The sequence below is a fragment of the Homarus americanus genome, unplaced genomic scaffold (assembly GCF_018991925.1).
Source record: "Homarus americanus isolate GMGI-L3 unplaced genomic scaffold, GMGI_Hamer_2.0 scaffold40248, whole genome shotgun sequence".
Taxonomy (NCBI): Eukaryota; Metazoa; Arthropoda; class Malacostraca; order Decapoda; family Nephropidae; genus Homarus; species Homarus americanus.
The window spans coordinates 11,089,278-11,110,955 of NW_024712526.1; the positions used below are offsets into that span (position 1 = coordinate 11,089,278).

The following is a 21,678-nucleotide window of genomic DNA, read 5'->3' on the forward strand; positions in this document are numbered from 1 at the left end:
TAACTAATTCTGTTATTTTACTTCATTATTTCCCTAACATTATTATGAACATTATCTAACTTGGTGTTTAATCTTCAGGTGAAATAAGAAAACACCTGAAGAATCTCCACCCAGCATATTTCACCTCAAGATTAACCACCCTAACGCTGTGGTCAAACGAGGTCAAGTTAAGTTTGGTAAGGTCAAGTAAGGTTAGCATTTAATTAAATTAGGTTAGATAAGGTTTGCGTTAGGATGGTGAAATAACTTGGGTGTCTAATCTTCAGGTGATCCAAAATACAAACTTTAAAAACACAATCGTGGGTTATTATTTTTACTTACGAAACCTTGAAGGAGGGAGAGAAGGAAGGAGAGGGAGAGAAGGAAGGAGAGGGAGAGAAGGAAGGAGAGGGAGAGAAGGAAGGAGAATAGTGACCACTGTAGGTGACCTGGTGGGGGGGGGGGGTTGAGACATCTTCAGGGGAATTCCCATGTTGAAGCAAAATAGCCAAAGTTAAAAATAATACCACGAACATAACTACTATACATCACTTTTTCTAGGGGATGTAAATTTACCCAAATTATATTAAAAATACAATAATACTGTAATATTTAGTTTGGATTGATTTACACAAAGTTTATTTCTACTTTGAATAAATGAAATAATAGCCGTGTTCGTGGTAGTATTTCAGGATTGATCATCACATCTTAGGTCAGCTGATGTAAACAAACACATGTGAGAGTCGACTGCTGTTTAAAAATTATCCAGTTTAATTGACGGTAGGGAGACACAGCCTCTTCTACTTAAACATGTGGCATAGTTTTATGTTAAGTGAAGTATTTAATTCATAACAGAAACTATAGGAAAGAAGCAAAAACCAGAAGTGTTCTCTGACATCAAGAAGGCGGCTCATTGACCATTTGATCAAAGGCACGATCCACCACCAGTGTTTTATATAATAATTACCAAGTTAACAGTTAGATGAAACCTTTGAAAGAGGAAGAATCAATGTGTGGTTAATGGAACTCACAGCTGTAGCTACCACCATTATTAGTCTGCTCTCCATAGTGTACTGTCATGTGTTGAACAGTGATACCTATAAATCCTGTAATTATGTGTTATATAGATAGAATTTGATCATTATTTACAAAAACATACTTGGGGGACTCTGTGATGATTTTATTTTCGGAGAATTATGGTTTTGTGATGATAACTATCTTGTGTATTTAATGGGGAATTATCTTTTTAGGTTGTGGCCTTTTGAAGTTGAAACATGACCAAGGCAGACCAGATCAATGAGCTGATTCAGTTCCTGGCTCCTGAGGGACGAAGGGACACCAAGAGTGCAGCATGTATGACGGCTGCCCGTAAGTGATCACAAACTGTTGAAATTTTTACATTAAGTTGTTGAAAGTTATTTTGGTCACTGAGTATCACCAGACAATTAACAAATGAGGTATTACTGTATTTTAAGGAGATACATTTTGGTCACATGGAGATTTTATGTGTTATACATTATTAACTTTTACAGAACTAACAGGAACACCAGAGGGTCTAAGCCTCCTGTCCTCTCGCCCAGATGCTCTCGTGGCAATTATGCGTCTGATCAGAGACTCTGAAATTTATACAGGCAAAGATGCCATGAGGGCACTGGTCAACATCTCAGCAGAAGAGTCAGGTGCAGCAGCTCTTCTGGCCGTGAAAGATGTTGATGTAGTATCAGAAATGGTCAAGGTAAGATGGTAAAATTTGACCATCACAGAAGATTATTTCTATATTTGATACTTCAGCTTTCTCTTGTCACCAGAGTAGACATCTGGATAACCTAGTCAATTGATTTATCACCCCAGTATTATATTTATAAAGTAAAAATTCTTTAGATCAGTGATTGTTGTAGGCATTATTGTTTTCCAGTGTATTGAGGACCCAAATTACCCACATGCAGACTTTGCTTGTGGCATCTTGGCCAACTTGTCCAAGCCAAAGCATTTGTGCCAGCAGGTGTTTGATCGCATCAGTGAGGGACCCATCAAGCTGGAGGGTCTTGTGTACATACTGTGTCAGATCAACTATAACAAGAAGGGCGCCAAGCTTCACCTCTTGGCACCAGTCATCACCAATTTTTCACAGCTGGCTGATGGAAGGAGGTAATACAGTGTCACTGTTGTTGACCTGTCTAGTGAGTGAAGTGCTTGGAGGAGATTATATAGATAAGGACTTAGCTTGTATTCTTAGGGAACCAGAGCATATGACTAATTTAGGCATTTCGGTTTTGCCATAACACCCATGAACATATAGTCTTATTGTGTCCATACTGTAAGAATGATGGTTTATCATCTTTGAGGCGTCCACTCACCACTTTACTCCATATGAGATTCAATGTGTCACTGCAATTAAGACATTTATGACGGCTGTGGTGTAAGTAATATCTTTCTTCAACACCCCAGACAGATAATGGTCAAGGATGAGTTTGTGTTTCAACGGCTCATAACCTTCATGGATTATAAGGAATCGAAGGGAAGGAGGATGTCAGTCATAGCTACTATCCACAACTGCTGTTTTGAGAAAGGTGAGATATTTATTACGTTAAAATCTCTCAATAGAAGAATACTGTACATAGGGCACTGAGCAGTCTACATTAGTGGAATTTTAAAAGATAATTATTTTTCCCATTGTGTCATACTTGTTGATATAGTATCCTGTAAGTAGAGGCAAAGTGAATCAAGACTTTAACATTACTTAAATCTTAATTTTTTCCCCCAGTTTGAAGGATCACTGAGCCTGCTATCTTCATTCACCCCTTCAGGTATACATAAATTTAACTGCCACTTCAGATTATCTTAATATTTTTGTGTCTGTTAATGCCACAGAATATCATCCATGGTTGATGGGTGAGGACGTGGATCTTGTGCCTCGACTCCTGTTACCACTTGCTGGGCCTGACACATTTAGTGAAGAGGACAATGAGTCCCTCCCCATCGACCTACAGTTCCTCCCCGATGACAAGGAGAGAGAACCAGATCCTGAGGTCCGCAAGCTACTACTTGAGGCTCTGATGCAGGTAAACTTTTGTTCCTCTGAGCTGCCACATTATTTATATATTGTTTACTCTGTTACATGGCAAAACACAACTGATTAGGTAGTTTGAAAGAATGAATGAGGGATGAGTCTCTGATGCTACTGGGAAGGTCTAAGTGTAAATACAATTTACTGTATCTCAGCATCAGTTTAGTTTTTTTGGTTCTGCTGATGATGAGTTCACATCTGTGCTCATTGTAGGGGATTACTGGTATCTACCGGGAGAAAAGTTGCTATATTGAATGAGGAATCTACAGAATTATGTTGAAATCATACTGTATGAAGGTCTTACTGGAGTCAACCTGTATGTGAGAGATTGTATAACTGTTCAATACACTAAATATTTATTCATAGAAGAACATTTTGTAAATCATTATGAATCAGTTTAGTGAAAAACAATGTAAAATAAAAATAAGTTACTGTACTTACTGTTCATTGTTCCACACAGTTGTGCATCACACGCGCCAGCAGAGAGATTATGAGGAGTCAGAACATATACCTCATACTACGAGAACACCACAAGTGGGAGGAGGATCAACACTGTGTCATGCTCAATGAGGATGTAGTCAACCTCCTGCTTAGGTGAGGTTTTATGCTGTACATTATCTTTACCTGTATATGTGAATATGACTTAGTATGTCTGCTTGTACCATTAGTCTCCACCTAACACTGCCACAGCACCTGCCTTATAGTTTGATATAAGTAGGTGATATTATTAAGCTTGGGTGGAGATTCTTCGGGTGATCCTGGCCTCTTAGTTAAACAATGTAAAGATATACTGTGTATAACATGTAGACAAATAATGAACAGAGACAATTTAAGCATTATGTATTCACACAATGTCATAACATTAATTCAGGAAACCATTCAAGGCTTTTTGTGGACCTGTATGAGGTCAGGGGAAGTTGTGTTTTCAGTTATACAATAATAAACAGTAAGGTGATTCAACCAAGGCCACCACTTGCTTCTTACCAGTACAGTACAGTAAGGTGCTTTAATTCTTCCAGTCACATACTCTTGTTCCTGGTCATCGTTATGAGTATTTTTGTGAATTGCAGGACAGAAGAGGAGATTGGCACCGATGATCTGTCAGCAGTAGAGGTGTCGTCAGATATGGCTGCAAAGTTTATTGCTCAGGACATGAAATATCTGTCTGGGGTGTCATCAGATATGAGTTCTCTAACAGAGGAACCAACAAAGGGAGAGAAATAGAATTGAGCTATACTGAGTGTTTTTCATTTAAAAACCTGAATCAGGATATATAAAAATTACCTCTGATGAGATTTTGAATAAATTAAAGAAAAATAAAGACATTGAAAATGTTAACAGTGTAGAGCCATAATGGTTTTTCATAATGTAAAAACAGTTTGTCATAGACTTGGACATCAATGAGTTGAAGTTCTTTGTGACTCCAATTATATATTATAAATACAAAACAGAAATCTACAAGTTTAATTACAACATACTGTACTATATTTAAAATAAACCTGTGAGATTATGACCAACTTAAAAAATATGAGAAACAATTAAAATTTGCCCAATTATAAGTGAAAAATCTTTTTGGTGGATTTGAAGAGCACAGAGCAGCATATGAGAAACTAGATTAAAAACTAGCTTCTTAGTTAAATAATGTTAACAAACAATGAAAAAGAGACAGTTTAGGTATAAGGTATACTGTACACTCAATGCCATTAGCCCGGAAGCCATTAAAACCTGGTGGTCCTGTGGTCAGGTGAAGTTGTTTTCTTTATCTTCTATCTCTGTCTCCGCCCTAACTCACTCTACAAAAATATAAACGCATTACATATTTTATTAATATATTTTAGAAACAAGAAAAGGGATTAAATCATCGAATATAAGTGTAAAACAGGAGAATATAAACAAAGATAAACAAATATACACGTGTCTGTATGACGCCAACACAGTCACATTTACACGGAGTTTTAAATTCACAAAGAAAATATAAATTTACTTAATCATCACATAAAACAATTGAACTGTAGTAATTATATAATTCAATGAAAATATTCAGATAAATGGATTGTATATATGATATTTAAAAATTACGATGAGATTATATAAGGATGTGTGAAGTTATAAATCCACTAAAATGTGGTGGAGGAGTACTGGTGGAGGACGGGAGGGCAGAGTAACACTTGTTCAGTCTTAGTGTTGGTGTTGGAGGAGTACTGGTGGAGGACGGGAGGGCAGAGAGGCAGACCAACACTTGTCCAGTCTTAGTGTTGGTGTTGGAGGAGTACTGGTGGAGGACGGGAGGGCAAAGTAACACTTGTCCAGTCTTGGTGGTGGTGGTGGTGAGGCACAGGGGAGGTGAGGTGTGAGGTGAGGAAGGCATCAAGTCAGTGTATGTGTCTGACATGTTGTTTAGAGTGAGGTTCTTGGGGCAGGCAACTATTCTGTTACTTGTGGTGGTGTGTTTAATACTTTTATCGGGATGGCGTGAGGTGAAGCCCTTAGTGGTGGTTGTCCCATCACCACACCTTCAACCTCCTCCACAACCTCATCCTCCTTCATCACTTCACCTCTCCCCCGAGGATGAGGATGATAGCGTCAACACAGAACAGCAGATCCTCCCCGAGCAGGAGGTGGTCCCACTCGACCCCAGAGAAAATGATTTACTGTACCGACCGCCCCTAGAGGTGGCCTTCATCTTCACTCACGCCAGAGACAGTTACCCCCTACAGAACAAGTTAAGGGTGGCTGTGAGTACCCTACTGGCTGCCTCCTCCGCCCCCCTCAGGTTACATCTCATTACTGATCAGGACGGCTTCCATATTGCCTCACAGATAATCAGACAAGCTCAGGAGACCAATCAGTTAGACTCGAGATATGTTAAGGTGAGTTCCGATCCCTATGTCGAGTTTAACGCTTCCTGGTTACTGTACGTTGATATTTATGTTATTCGGTAAAATTGTCTCGCGCTTTCGCATTATTTCGTGGTGTGCGTAGACAGTGTAGGTGTATAGACCGAGGGTAAAGGCTTATGAAACCGCTGTCACTAAAAGTTGTTTGTTGATTTTTGTTATTTTTGCTTTACTTGTTGTTTTGATGATTTTAAGTATAATAAAATAAATGACAACTTTCTATTATAATTTTTAGTATTTTTTAGGATTTTTTTCAATTACTCTATCCTACGATCTTAAATTCCTTGTTATTTGGGTAGGGCATGAAAGATTAGGGAAATTATGGGGTAAAAACATGGCGAACACTGACGTTATGGTATTAAAGTTACGTCTCGGATGCATTTCAAATGGCACAAACATTTTCTTACCGTAAGTTAGTCCGGCTTCACAATTCCCGTTCCGCCGCCATTGCCGTTCGTGACAATCGTTAGGTCGGGTTTCCTAGGTTATTTTGCTTATTTTCGTTGAGTTATTGGGTTAGTTTGGTTGGGATCTGTGCAATTTGGTTTAAATTTTTTGTACACACTATTAGCATACTATTGAACACAAATGAACACGATAATGCATAGATCCTACTAGAACCTGACCTAATAGGTTGGGTTTGTTAGGTCAGGTTCTACTAGTCGTTTCCATTTCTGTGTTCAATATCATGCTAATAGTGAGTACAAAAAATTTAAACCAAATCGCACATTTCTTTCTGGTGATAGCAGTTTCGTAAACCTTTGCCAAACCAAGGATAGGCCAAGAAACCCGCTGAAAAGTTTAATTTCCATTGGGGTTTTCAGTTGTTATCGTATGTTGTCTCGTATGTTTTGGTTAACATTAGAAACATTCTTTAATGTTTTTGTTTATTGTCTAATATCTCACCTTATAAAAGAAAACCTGTACAGCGTCCAGAAGCTTGTATTATAAGATAAAAAGTTGTTCGTCACATTCTGAATTACGTGTCAAAATTTGATAAATAAAAATTACTTTTTAATATGTCAGTTTGGTATTAAAGTCAATGCAACAAAATGAACCAACAAACCCAACCTAACTTAACCTACTGTAAATTAAGTTAGGGTGGTTAGGTTAGATTAAATAAAGCTCACCTAATAAATAAATTTAATATAAACTGACTGAACCATTTAAACATTACTTTTAATTTACAAAGTATTTTCACCAAAAATGGTTATAATTTTGACTGTTCAAAAATCACACAAAAGTACATTACTCGTTGACATGCTGTACCAAAATATATTTCACCATGTAGGCCTAATATCTTCCAACAAAATGTAAAAGTTGTCACTATAAAGTCTCACAAAACTGTTATAACTGGCTGACAACAAGTTTATGATGTATGTGCTAAGGAGGCTGTTACATCACACATTAAACTCAGAAAATGAGATGTAATAATAACAGTAATCTAACTTTGTCCTTACAGCTTGTGTATGTGTCGGCTGATGACTTCATCCCGGAGATAGAAGATTCCGTCACCATACTGCAAGAATTTTTCACGAGAAGAACCAACGCCTATTATCGAGATGCCCTGTTTTTCTTCTCGCTTCATTTGCATAAACTTCTTCAAGGACTTGATCGTGTCATCCTCATGGATATTGATATTAAGGTACAGTAAGTTGATACTTCAGACAACATGAAGCTCTTAGTCCCCTAACCTGAGATCTCCAGCCAGGTCCTGTACTGTACTTTACTCATAACATTGTTAGATTATTAGATGTTACCAATACCTTATAAACCAATACCTGTACATTCTTTGAACAGTTTTTTTGTGCTGTTCAGTTTTCTTAAAATAATGATAATAATATGATGTATGGGGGTAAACTGACACCCTTGTCATTGCTGGTACAGGTAGTAGAGTACACAGCCATGTTTCCCTCGAGTTGGCTACACTGTGGCCTCCACCCAACTCCTCCACACTTCAAGTCTTAAGTTCAAGTCTCAAGTCATTTCAGGGTTTACTTTATTTAATCTTTTTAGAACTACTGTACTGTATTTGGGGTCAAATCTTATTCAGCACACAACTATAACAGGGTTCCTGAGCATCTCTTCCCTCCTTGTATAACCTGTCAATCCCCCCAATTAGGTAACATTCCTTCAAGCCATCATTACATTGTCTCACTATTTCTGACCAAAAACAAAAATGGTACAGGTATCCTAATCTTGCAGGTCAAAGGTGACATAGCAGAGCTTCATTCCCACTTTGAAAGGTTCAGTCCCAGCAACGTGATTGGCATGACACTGGAGCAGTCATCTGTGTACCGTCACGTGTTGTCTGCCTACCGCAAGAAACACCCCAACACCACTTTTGGCAGCCCCCCTACACAGGGAGGATTTCCTGGATTCAACAGTGGTGTCGTCCTCGTTGACATCAACAAACTACGAAAATCTGATATTATTAGTAAGTAGACGTTAGCTTCCATTGCATCCTTAATACCATTTCCCAAAGACAACCTCATGATCTTGCCCCATCACTCAAGCTTCTAGTTGTTTACTGTTTGTGTTGTATAAGTCAATTATTCAACAGCTATGACACGAAATTGGCCAGAAATATTAAAGGAAATTAATTTTTACTTGGCAGGAAAATATCTATCAAAGTCAAAACTGAGAGAAAAGACAACCTACTACAGTTTTCAAGGCCATTTGGGAGATCAGGACCTGTACACAATGATAGCGCTGGACCACCCCGAGTTGTTCTACACCATCCCCTGCGGCTGGAACCGTCAGCTGTGTACCTGGTGGAGAGACCATGGCTACCGCACCGTGTTCGACCAATACTTTAACTGTACGGAAGAGTTTAAGATTCTCCACGGTAACTGTAAGACTCCAATCCCAGATGACTTATGATAGACATTGTTGCCGTACTTGCCTTCACCAGAAGGGGCCACCATACAGTGTGTTAAATGGAACCTTTGGCCAGGAACATTTCTGGAAGTACTCATCGTACAGTATAAAGTCGTATTCATTTGCACGATCTATTCAGAGATCTTTTAGTCAGGTTAAGCTCCCAAGCCAGATAAGTCATCAGTTATGTCTTGTTTTTATTTGTTTACTGTAGTTTGTTTTCTCTATAAGGCAGATCTCATCCACTTGCACAAATTGTGTCTGCTGTTGAAGGTAGCTGTTGCGTTCATAATTTTACAATGTTCTTGGTACAAAAATTCACCTTCACCGCATATATCTATGAGTAAGTTTTATCAGGAAAACAGGTAGTATGAATATTGCTGCAATGAATTTATGTCCCCCCAAATTTGGATGATTTAGTCTTTGAGAAAGTTTTTGGAAAATTTGTATACAGGTATTAATTAGTTATTTATTATTTATTGTATTGTTTGTTTATTTATTTTTATACATGATACATTTATGTTTTTGTTAAGGAGACTGTTCATCACTTATGGACCATGATTGAGACTGTGTGTGTGTTTACTGTGCATTTTACAGGAAAGAAACAGATACAGTGGTCCCTCGGTTAACGAGCACAATCCGTTCTAGAAGGTTGCTCGTTAACCGAAACCATTGTTTCAATGGGTTTTTGGGTAATTGGTTCCAGCTCACCGAAAATTACCTAAATTCAACAAAAAAGGTAGAAAAGTACACTTACTTTGAGGTGTGTATGTAGAAGGCTTGTGGATGATGATGATGGGAATTAGAATGGGGGTGGAGGAGAAGGAAGAGAAGTCACCCCATGGTGCCATTTCACCCATAAAATTTTAGTTCTCTTGGTGTAATTCAAGATTATTTTCTTTAAATCAACACTGCACTGCATTATATATAGTCAATATGTAAAATAAATTTCAAAATGACCAATAATTTGCTTGAAAACACAGAAAAAAAGCATTTAGTTGAAGAGAGTCTCAAGCAAGATGTTACCTCCACCGAAAAGACACAAACACTGACGCCTGTATGCTGTGTTGGCAGGCTGGATGGCGTGCCACAAACTAGTGACCCTACCTTCAATTATGTTCAATAATTGTTTAAATAACTAAAAAAATTAATATTAAACTTTTAAAATTATTGAATAGTATAAACTTCCTGATATTTACTAAAAGGGTAAGGAATTTGAGCCCTAGAACCGATTACTGTATTGGCGGACTAATACTACAGCTGGTGTACCGCCAAATGCAACCTAAAACATGTGGAGGTCGGCTCGTAAGAAACTCGTTAATCGAGGGATTGCTCGTTAACCGAAGTTAAGAATCTTATGGAAGGTAACTCGTTAACCGAAATCTCGTTAACCGAGGGACCACTGTACATAGCTGTTACAAGAATACTTCTTAACAAAGTCTTAACCAAGATGAGAAAAGTTGTTCTCATAATACTGAACTGTGTTTGTGTTGTCTGAGTTAACTGTATTTGAAACTAATTTGATGGGGGTTGGATTCATCTGCATGTGAACAAAAAACATTTATAGTAGAATTACAGTTTTGTGTTGGAGTTTTGGTGTGGGTAGAAAGTATTGCAAAAGCCAGATGGACGCAACACTTGGGTTATGGTATGCAGTACTGCATTGTACACACTCACCGTCAGGTAGAGATTTTGTTGGGCATCCGTGTGTGGTTATAGATGCTGATTGGTCTTGTTTTTATTAATTTCATTTCATTTTCATTCATACAATCTCTTTCCCGCTCCATCTCAGGTTGGGTCAGATTACTAGCAACACCCCCCACCCTCTCATTCACTGTCATTGTTCTGTCTGGTTTCCTTACTCACCAGATGTGTTTTTGTTTCATAACAAGACTTTAGCAGCTATCCAGATAACACCATTAATTTTGATTCATAACGAGTTATAATTATCGTCATTTATCATACAGTCAGAACCCGAATTATCCAGTTGTTATTGTTTTCTCAACTTCCCCTTGTAGTGGTCTTTGGGACTCGAACAAACTTAGCTAGTCAAATCGGCTTTAGAAAATATTCCCGTGATACATATTGATAATGTACTACCGCTGGTTTACTGGGAGTCACCCTGGTATTGGTAGAGTCAGGGACATGTATGTTTTTATTTTAACAAATTTTGAATAGAAGAACAGGTGATGAATGAACTACTTGACAATGTCATATTTAAGGGAAGGTATTATAAAGTGGATTTTTAATGAATAATTGTATTATTTTAATAATGTAAATAGTTGAAAGGATCCTCAAATATTAAGGAGTGAGTGTGTGTGTGTGATCATACGTATTGTATTTTTGAATGACATAAACAGTTGAAAGGATTCTGGGATGGTGAGGAATTAGTGTGTGTGATTATATTTTACAGACACTGTACTGTAATTTATAATCAGATAAACATTTATACACCCTAACTTCTCACTGCCTTAGAATACTGTACAGTACACAGTTTATCATGTCCATACATCAAAAAACTACTATTAACACTTCTCAGTAATATCTTTAATATGAAACCTGAAAACTCTTATGCATTATCATATTTACATTAGCCGTGATTATTCTTGTATGTGGATTAGCATCATCGTACCTAATTTAGATACAGGTTAATAAAGGAGAAAGTGTTGGGCTCGGGCTTCCAGTAACTTGCTGTGGTAGTACAGTATGTATATGATGCATGGGTTTGTGGACGTCCCCTAGATATAAACTTTCTCTTCTTAGTCATCAGCATATTAAAACTACAGACTATTCTAATTGTCTACCTTGGAATAAAATAAAGTTAATAAATGTCTCATTATTAATACCTGAAATAATGCATCAAACTGTATAGCATTATCTGTTACAAACTGTTCGCAGTACAATACTGTATGGGTATTGGAAGAACTCTAGTAATTATGTATTGTATTACTGATGGACTCTTGGAGTAAGAACAACATCAGGAACATGGATTATAAGAAGTACAAATAGTTCATACTTTCAAACATGTGATGTAACTTTCTCAACAGAAGTTACCTGAGTTTGTGGTCTCGGCTGGCAGAAACTTCTCTTGTGGTATGAGTCAACAGTTATTGAGGAATGAAGAGTTGAAAGTGTAGATACTGTACTTCTGAATTCTTCATAGTATTTATTGTATTCACTGGAGATCTTGTTTGGTCCAGGTTGTGAAATATTTTGCTTCTCCTGGCAAACAATGAGCATCCAGTGTGAACCCCCTGCCATGTGGTTTAATGTTTACAGTATCTTCTGTGCTACTACTTTTGCTATCCTTTGGACTCAATATTCTTGAATAGTTACTTCCTCAGATAGTGATAGTCAGTCAGTGGTGTCTGGATATTCACTAAAGAGGAATGTGGAGAGCTGGTTTGGTGAGACAGCAAAGAGAAAAAGGAACAGAGGTGAGGCATACATTTGTTGCGATACTAAACAGCTTACTGCTGCCCATATTGTGGGCCTGTGTGTGTGCTTGTGGCCACTTCAGCAATGTAGGCATGGACAAGATTAAGGTTATTTTCAACATGTTTTGGGCTATAGGCGATTTAACCAACAAAATGCTTATCTAAGCTTGCGCGTTCAAATTATGAAATGCAGCCATGTCTTGGGTAGGCCTGGTAGAACACTAATTTTCCTCACCAACAGCTCTCCCACACCTTTTCACAAGCAGCCGATCATCAACAGTCATAGTTTTATACTTTCAATTATTTATATTTATTGTTGCACCTGTGGTCATCTTTTCCTTTTACATCATCACACTCATAATCTGCAGCAAGATTCCTACAAAATGAGACCTTACTCATTAATTCTCATACTGTTGCCAACTTCCATCGTTGTTGATACAGGTGACTGCAACTGCCAATGTCAATATTGACGCTCATTTCCTGCCATAATTTTTCAATGCGTATAGTTCTCATGCTTTGTTTTAGGTCTAAGAGTGGATGTATAAGCAGCATCTTCAGTAGACCTTTATCAGACTTGGAGAACAGAACTTCTACATCTCACGGTTCAGAAAAGTGAGGAGAGAAGCAATTCCCAGACCATTACCTGTACTGTGTGTTGTTATAATGGAATTCTGCATGGAGAAGACATCCACCAGATGAGTTATATGGTAAGTCAAGAATTTTTGTTTTTATATTCTGTTATTTTGCATCCTTGTCTATAATTTCATACATAAGGAAATCATCTATTATACAGGTATCTTTTCAGAATACACAGATCACACAATTTTTTCATTGTTGCAGTTAAAATCCAACAATACTTGGTGACTGAATTTTTCCAGGTTGAAAAATTTTGACACTAGATACACATTTTAATTAAAGTACCGGTAGACTTTTCCCTGTCTTGCACCACCTTACATAGTACAGTACCTATTTTCCTCTACAGTTCCAGCTATACTGTATGTTTTTGTCCAAGTCGTCTTCATGCTAACTTGTTTCCCATTCCTTGTCCAGCTTGGTCTTTAGTCATGCTGGACATTTCTTGCACAATATCTTGTGGTCTCCTGTGTAGTTTGGACACAATATATGGACCATTTCTCCATCACTGAGTTTTTCAAACATACGGTACAGTATTGTAGTTCCATTTGATATTGCAGGGAACATATTCTTTATCTTTCCAAGGGAATACAACTCACCCTCCAATGTTCCAACCTTTGACATAAGTGACACCTTGTCAGTCTCAGGATCATCTTGTTCAGAGTCTTATGCTTCCCTATCTTTTGTATTTCCACTGAAATTACGTGTGGATGGTTTTCAGAAGACAGTTTATGATTCCTCATGAAAAGCAGCAGAATTAGTTACCTTAGTACAGTAATCCTTTGCCAACCATGTGTTTACCGACTACAGTTTTGAATCTTCATCGTCGTAAATAGTTTATGGTCATTTTTCACACTCGAGTTGCAAAACCCAGGGTGTTAGCCCAGAAAATACAGCAAGAAACCAGGAGATGGGCACAGCTTTGGTATTCCAGTTGCATTCAGGCATGGTAAGGCCAAGTGACCTTAATGCCAACCAACATTTTGTTTAGTCCACCACTTTACCAACCACAGTATCCAGTTAAAAATATTTACCGTTTCTTGGAGATTTCTAACCCAGCGTCGGGGAAATGTGTGATGGATCAGGCCTATTGAGTAGTTCATCTTGTATGTTCCATGGTTAGCCAACTGCACTGGCTAACCATTACCCCTGAACACGATCTGCAAATCGATTAACATCCAGGTCCCCAATTACTGCTGGGTAGACAGGGGCAAATGGCATAAAGAAACTTGTCCATAGTTTCACCCTGCCCGGGGATCGAACCCGAGTCCACTTGCTTGCGAGGCGAGCATGCTGACCATTACACCACAGGTCGCCATACTACCTTAGTGCACTACTGTATACCTATGTACAGTGTATGAGAATCTTAAGTCACCAGTACTACTCTCCTTCGTATGTGGAAGTTTGGAGCTTGATGAAGTATACTGTACAGTTGAATGAAATTGGTTACTGAAGCATAAGGAGAACATCAGGATCACTGTTGGAAGAGGGTGATGCAATGGTGGTTGGTGGAGAGGTGGGTGGTGGTGGGTCGTGTGGTAGGAAGGTGGGTGGTGGAGAGGCGTGTGGTGTGGAGGTGGGTGGTGGAGAGGCTCGTGGTGTGGAGGTGGGTGGTGGAGCGGCGGCAGCAGCAGCTGATCGAGCAAGTGAGGGAGACAAATCAGCTGGGCGAGTGGCTGGTTCTTTCTTGAAAACATCCTGATTGGTAGTTGTTTCCTCTTGGCTTTGAGGTCTCTAAATGTTTCACTTCACTAGCACTGACACTAGGCAGTCTTTTAGGGGCCATTTCACACAAAAACACTAAAGTTTTCAGTACAACACAAGAGATGCTGCGTTGCAGGCAATCGTTGAGCTCAAACAAAGGGAGAGGAGACACTGCGGGTGCATGGGGGTGACTCATTGCGCTACGGGCAGGCTCGTAAGCTAGCCACCATCTGCTTACCGCTAATAGTTGAAATCGCAAACCCGTGAATAACAAGGGTTTACTGTACAGTACATTACTGTACCAGAACACAATCAGCTAAGAATACACCGTTAAAGTAGTGTTAAGACGTAAACAATTATTACAGTGTACAGTACATTTACTGTAAATTAACATTCTGTAAGTGAGCACTGTACGTATGGTGTTGTTCATAGCAGAATGGACAGTGTTACAAACTGTAGCTTAGTGTGTAGTGTTTGTGTGTACTGTAACTTTACTGCACGTGTACAATGCTGAAAGCTACAGAAAAAAAAGTGGCACCAAAGGGATGAGAAGTCCAACAAAAAGACTACATAAAAGAAAAATTGGATATTCTCAACAAACTTGAGAAGAATGTGTCGATGAAATTGTTAATAGAGGAGAATGGAGTGGGAATGTCGACCAGCTACAATGTAAAATATGGCAAGGAGAGACAAGAACAGAAAGCTATGTCAGACACAAGTGAGGAAGGTTGTCTCACCCATATTCGTATGGATACCTTTAAATATAAAAATGTGAATGTTGTGTACTGTATGCAGCAACTAGCCAGTGGTGTTACTGTTCGTGGCATTGAGCTCTGTGATGCTGCCCAGCGATTTGTTATGCTGCTGGATGTGCCTGACTTTCATGGAAGCTTCGAGTGGCTCACACAGGATCAGCAACAGGCGAGTGGCTGGTGAGAATGCTAGAGTGGCGAGTGTCCAGCCATTCAAAGAGCTGCTGCAACAGCTCATCCATGACAATGACATATCGAAGTGCAAAATGTACAACATGGATGAGACAGGCCTCTACTGGTAGTCCCTGCCTAACAACACCATGGCATCCCAGCACCCCTGGACTAAGGCCAGCAAGCAGTGTGTCAGTGCTGTTGGGTGCCAATGGGCTGGTACCCACAAATTAAAACCCAAGGTGGTGGGAAATGCTGTGCAATTCCATGGATAACCTTCTTGTGTCTTGTCGTGGTAACAAAAATGCTTGATTCACCTGGGAAATATTTGAAGGTTGGTTCCACCATGTCTTCATGCTGCCAAGCACTTCCAGATGCCAGTCCATGGTATCTACAGGCAAGAGGTCAAGGCCTTGCTCATCCTTGACAGTGCACCTGCCCTCCCTCAGGATGACTTATATAGTACTGATGGGTACATCAGGGTAAAGTTTGTGCTGCTCAACACCACCTCACTCATACAACCCATGGACCAGGGCATTTTTTTGGCTTGCAACACTACTATTGGTGTTTCCTCCCAAGCTAATGTGGATTGTTGCTTTGCTACGTTAAGATTTAATCATCAATCCTCTTGAGTGAAGTTTTGGTGGTGGAACCAGTGCCAGAGGGGAGGAAGACACTCTGGAAGCCAGAACACTGCAGAACATCAAGGACTACAACATCCAGTATGCAGTGTTCAACCTGAAGGCAGCCTGGGACAAGATACACAGACATAACTGAAGAATGTGTGGAAGAGGCCCACAGTCTTTTCTGCGAGTGGTGACACTGAGGAAGATGTGGGTGAGTGGATGTAAATGGGTGCCGATGATCCTGACTACTGTACCCTCACCCAGGTTCTGACTGAATTGTGTAGATTGTTCCTAGTACAGGTAATGCTCTATTACATTTACAACCAATTTATAAGTGATGTGTAGTTAACAGTGGGAGAATATGAGCAAGGAAATAGATTATAACTGAAGAGTGCTCGAGTGAAACAGCTTTGTGGTGGAAGAGGGAGATGTGTGTGTTAGAGTCTAGGCAGGTGTCACATCCTAAACTGTCCAAATGAAAGTATATCACAGGAGTGCTGGTCTGTTACAAGTCATTAAAATAGTATACAGGGTATTTGGTAATACAAAATGGCTTGTGTTAATGGTAATCTATCCAGCTACAGTATGTATTGGTATATACAGTATGCATTAGATGTTTTATAACCATGAAGGACATTATTGAAATAAATGAAGAATTAAGTTTTGAGCATCTTTATTTCAACAAAAATAACATTTCTGACATGTAATGATGTGAGAGTTGGGCGGCGGTGCGTAGGAGAGCGTGGGAGGCCGTGGGGGGGACCCGTCCGTCGCATCGCCGCCCTCAACAAGTGGAAGGTCTGTACAATGCGGACTACCCCACGCCACCGCCCAGCCAGGCCGGCCTGCGGGGGCTTTGGAATGAACTTGTCTGAATATAGCAGCGGGTGGGCGCCGTCCGTGCCCCAGTAGGACAGCTTTGTTCTCTACGATGGTCTGTGTGGGCACTGCTGTCACCACCAGCCACAGTTGTAGGCAGCTGCCTCCACGTGGCTGGCGGGGGTGCCAGGTCACGCTGCCACGCTTGCTACACACCAACGTTAATGGCCGGCAAGAGCAGCGGTGAAAATGACAAGGAGAGGTCACCACAGTATTTGTAAGGTTCATAAATATCTATTGGAGAAGAATGGATGATGAGAGCGGGTCAAGGGGGGGAGGGGGCAGGGTGTGGGCACAGCAAGACGTGGTGTAGCAGCAGGGGCCTCACACCCAGAGCCTGAGTATTAACACAAACCACCTACTTACTCCTATATACACATAGAGATGGGGTAGCTTTGTACACCAGAGTGCGGCGCGACAACACTAGTCCACAAAACAGATCACAGATAACACTTATCACGGCAGTTGTCCAGTCCGGGGTTTCAGTCATCGTCACTCACGGGTTCAACGTTTGGTTCGTAGCCTTGGGGGTGGCGTCCCCCACTGGCATTACTACTAGTGGTAGTTGTGGTGGTGGGAGGGGGAGCCCCGGGGCCCCCTACACTCTGACCACCGTGACCACGGAAACCGGGATAGGGATAAGGGTACTGGCTACCCGGCCCACTGCTACCTTGTGGGTAACGTTCACCTGCTTCACCTCCTTTTGATACCACCTTTCCTCCACCCCCCATGTCCCCAGATTTGGAAGTAGGAGGATGATCACGTGGCGACTCGTCTATCACCATCTCTCCTGACTGAGGAGAGTCTGCCACGTCGTCACGTGCAGTTGGCTCTTCCCGTCTGTCTTTCGCCATATCGCCTGTAGACCGTGGACGGGATGGTGGCCGCTGCTCACCTGGATCCGGGCGTGGCCGTTTTTTTGATGGATCCTCCACGTCAAAGTGAGCGTTCTGCTGGGGTGCTGACTGCTGTGAAACTGGTGTTCCAGAGCGGGGATGTCTGCTGTCCTCGTGAACCCGCATCTCCCCGTCTTGTGAATCTGGCGTTCTCATCACCTCAGCAATCTTGCAACGTACATACTCGAACACCTCTTTTGATGCCGCAGGCTGGTATGGCCGCTTGTGGAAATAACAGTGTACATTTGTTTCAGTGTGGTTTGGATCAGAAGTGGACGGGGCAGAGGATGTGGGAGGTGATATTGGTTCTACTGGAAAACTACCCGCAGGGGCAGCTGGAGGAGTACGCATCTTGTGGTCTGGCCTGGGAGAAACTGGCTGTGCAATCCTGATAATCTGCCGTTCATCGGGCGCCAAATGTTGAGCAGAGAGGTGGTGGGTACTGGGCGGTGCTGTGGTGGGTGGCGGGCGGTGGGGCGATCGTGACTCAATTCTTTCTTTGCCTTCCTTTTCTAGGCCGCCCCGCACCTTCCAGTGTTCATAACCCACCTGTGACACCGTCACAGCTGGTGGACCCCCAGATCCAACAATAGACCGCCCCTCTGTTCTTAGAATTTCAATGGCAGGACGGTTGTAAGTCAAGTGTGAAGCGGACATCTTCCGTCCGTCCCCACAATTAAACTCCCTATGAATAATCTGGTCCACGTGAGCTTTCATAGACTTGGGTCCTTGGTGATGAGAAGGTACATGTAGAGAAGGGCCCAACCCCTCCTTGTGATTAATAGGGTTGGGAGGCCGCAGGTCAGGTCCGTCCTCGACCATCACCACCTCTTTCTCTTTTGGTGGAGGACCGGCCGGTGATCTTACACGCTTGTCTAATTCCACTACTGGCAACCCACCGTCACCCTCCCTTCTAATTGTCCTTTGCTCACTACAGCCTCCTCCACTCCCTGCACCCCCTCCCCCTCCACTCCCTGTACCACCACCATCTCCACTGTTGTTGTTGATTTGGTGAGTGATAATTGCATCTATTAAATTTGCAGCTGTCAACGTTTCACTTTGAGGGCGATTATTTCCCTTGGGGGAGGGCGCCGTCTTAGGGTCGTCCTTTTTAAAACATGCTGCCAATCCCTTTGCAGCATCATTTTCTAAATCAGCTTTGGGCTCGTTACTTTTTGCTAAAATTCTCTGTCTTTCATATTCCCTGTGTTGTTCAAAGTAAAGGCGCTCATCAGTATGTGGTGGTGGGATCCGTCCGTCATGCGGTGTTGATCGTATGTCGTGTTTGTTTGGATTCATGGGACGAACACCCCGATTCATGGAATCTGTAAGCTGCTTCTCAAACCCCTCAAGTTGTTGCTGGTCATGATGTGATCTATTTTCCCGTCTAATATCAACAGGATAAGCCCCACTACCACGTTGTGCCACAGCAATATCCACCAGAGCGTGAAAGTTTTCAGATCCCGGAGGATGCCGTGGCGAGTAACCTCCAGGTTCAGTACGTGGCGATGCACTTGTAGGCGGTGGTAAATGAGGAGGTGGCTTACTGGGTGGCCTTCTCTGGATGACTCCAACCCGGGGAGGAGGAGTGGGCGTAGAAACACCTGGAGATCGGAATTCATGCGGTGAAGGAGCAGGTTCACTAGTTGGCGGTGTTGGTGTGGCATCCCGAGCTGAGGCAGGAGAAGGGGGTGGTCTGGACACTCGCTCTTGTGGAAGATAAACAGAAGCAGACTGTGATTGAGGTTGGTATGATCCATGAGGACCGCCCGCCGGGTAGTACACATTGCGGGCATCTCCGCTGCGGGAAAGTTCAACCATTCTGTGTTCTATGGTCCTTGGATCTACCCGTGAATCTAAATTCCGATGATCTATGTTTCGTATGTCGATCGAACGAGGATCCACACTTCTGATGTCTATTGTTCGAGGGTCAATTCCTCTGGAGTCCATGATACGGTTGACAGTGGTGGCCCCGGGTAAAGTACGATGATCGCGCATGTCCTGCTGTGGGCTGTGGTCCCGCCCTCGAGGTGATACTCGTGGGTCTTTGTCATTCACTCGTCTCGGCATTTGTTGTGAGGTCAGGTAATCATTGGCAATGATCTGACGGGAACTGATCTGAGAGTCTATATATGGTGGTCTGGCAGGATATGCATAACTTGGATAGGCATAAGTGGTGGTGGGAGGTGCTGACGAGATTGGCGGTCGTGGTCCTCGGTACATGTCACGATCGTACTGAGTAGTTAATGCTGGTCGAGGGATGATCTCCACGCCACTTCCAGGTCGGGGTTCAAACACCATATCTTTATAGGGATTACCTGTGCCAGAACGCTTTGGTTCATGATGCATGGGTGTACCTTGGGTGATTGAGCCTCCTTCCTTTCCTATACCTGATTTCGGCATCATGTCAAAGCGTGTTGACTGTGACATGGGAATAGACACAATAGATGGTGGATTAACTGGAGTCCCGTGGGTTATTGAGCCCACATGCAGTGGCCCTTGCTTTTCAGGTTTAAGTTGGATCCTTGAAGCCGTGCTGACTGGCTGTGGTGGCGGGTGTTGAGTACGAACAGTAGTTAGTGGTGGTGGTGGGGCCATGCTGACTTTGGGTTTGGATGCCTGTTGGGCATGTTGTGACCGTACAGGAGTTGTGTACACTAAAGGAGAGGCACCACTAGCCACCACACTCGTCATGATTGATGGAGGTTGGTGTGGCATGTTTCTGGAATCAGCAATGAAAGCAGACGGAGACTTGTTACGCAGATCTGTTAAGGTCCAGGATTCATGAGGGGGTTTAGTGTATGTGGTGTTGGAGTGTGCCCGTGGTGGTGGCTCTTTGCTGGTGATTGTCACTTCTGCGCCGCCTCGCACCGTCAGTGTGGGAATATCCCTTGGCGTTGAAGTAGGAGGTGGTGGTGGTGGTTGATGGGTCTGGGGAGGGTGTTGAAGGGGTGGCGGGGGTGGCTGGTGTTGTGGGTGCTGAGGTGGCGACGAGCGATTACGCTTATGAATACTGAGGTCGAGTCCCTCACACTGAACATCATAAACTGGGACATCAGTTGTGGGAAGGCCAGCCCGAGGGTCATTGTATCTACCAAGAACTGGTAATCGCTGTTCACGCGGATACTCTAGACTGCCAGGTGATGGTTGTGGTGGTGCTTGACGTCCATGTGTTGCCTTCAGAATGGAGTGCAAAGTAGGTGGAGACTTGGTAGGAGGATTAGGGATCTTGTCTTCCAACGACTTCTCAATTGTAAGAAATATAAGATCCCGCACATTACTGGACGATGTTGTAACATTCTCTGGCGTTGGTCTGGAATTAGGTGGAACAGCAGGAGCATGTGGAGGTTTACTGGGTGTTGTGGGGGCGGGTCTTCTCTCGCCTGGGTGAGGAATGTGTTGAACCTCGGGTGAATCTCGTCCAACTCCACCCAATCCCTCCTCTTCTGCGCTGGCAGTGGCTGAAGAGTCATAATCTTCCCGTACAATAGAGGGAGGCTGGGTGACTGGTGGTAAGGGCTCCTTCATCACTCCATCGCCCGCCCCAGCAGTCTCACGTTTCTCTGTTACACAGAAGAAAACAGAATATTAGTATTGACGTATAATTGATACAGTTCAGCACAGATTTTGCCATGTGTAAGGACCTGTTCAATTACATCTTTAATTAACAAAGTAGCCTCCAAGATGTTAGACAACACATCAGAAAACAGTAGTTATGTTTGTCTATCAAGAAAGGCAGCGTACATTTTAGTGATGT

At 42.0% G+C, this 21,678-nt stretch overlaps 3 protein-coding genes across 7 annotated transcripts in view; 2 read left to right on the top strand and 1 right to left on the bottom strand.

Moving 5' to 3' along the window:
• Positions 1–665: 665 nt before the first annotated feature.
• Positions 666–4,283, top strand: LOC121862961 (protein HGH1 homolog). Of its 3 annotated transcripts, none has more exons than XM_042361425.1 (8): positions 666–715; positions 1,230–1,347; positions 1,512–1,714; positions 1,895–2,127; positions 2,428–2,549; positions 2,851–3,041; positions 3,507–3,640; positions 4,117–4,283. In XM_042361425.1, exons 2-8 carry the CDS (start codon positions 1,254–1,256, stop codon positions 4,268–4,270), a joined length of 1,131 nt encoding a protein of 376 aa, XP_042217359.1. In that variant the 5' UTR covers positions 666–715; positions 1,230–1,253; the 3' UTR covers positions 4,271–4,283. The 3 variants fall into 3 exon arrangements, with proteins under 3 accessions (XP_042217359.1, XP_042217352.1, XP_042217367.1); XM_042361418.1 differs by having other exon boundaries at positions 680–759; XM_042361433.1 differs by having other exon boundaries at positions 711–910.
• Positions 4,284–5,170: 887 nt separating this feature from the next.
• Positions 5,171–9,550, top strand: LOC121862950 (xyloside xylosyltransferase 1-like). Its single transcript, XM_042361409.1, has 4 exons — positions 5,171–5,916; positions 7,406–7,588; positions 8,149–8,380; positions 8,561–9,550. The coding sequence occupies exons 1-4, from the start codon at positions 5,437–5,439 to the stop codon at positions 8,824–8,826; spliced, it is 1,161 nt and encodes a 386-aa protein (XP_042217343.1). The 5' UTR covers positions 5,171–5,436; the 3' UTR covers positions 8,827–9,550.
• A 7,252-nt stretch (positions 9,551–16,802) lies between these two features.
• Positions 16,803–21,678, bottom strand: part of LOC121862983 — a 42,818-nt gene continuing 37,942 nt past the window's right edge. For all 3 annotated transcript variants that reach the window (XM_042361459.1, XM_042361443.1, XM_042361451.1), the window contains one exon: positions 16,803–21,484. In XM_042361459.1, the coding sequence (XP_042217393.1) occupies positions 17,508–21,484 (3,977 nt within the window). In that variant the 3' untranslated portion in view covers positions 16,803–17,507. The remainder of the gene's footprint in view (positions 21,485–21,678) is intronic.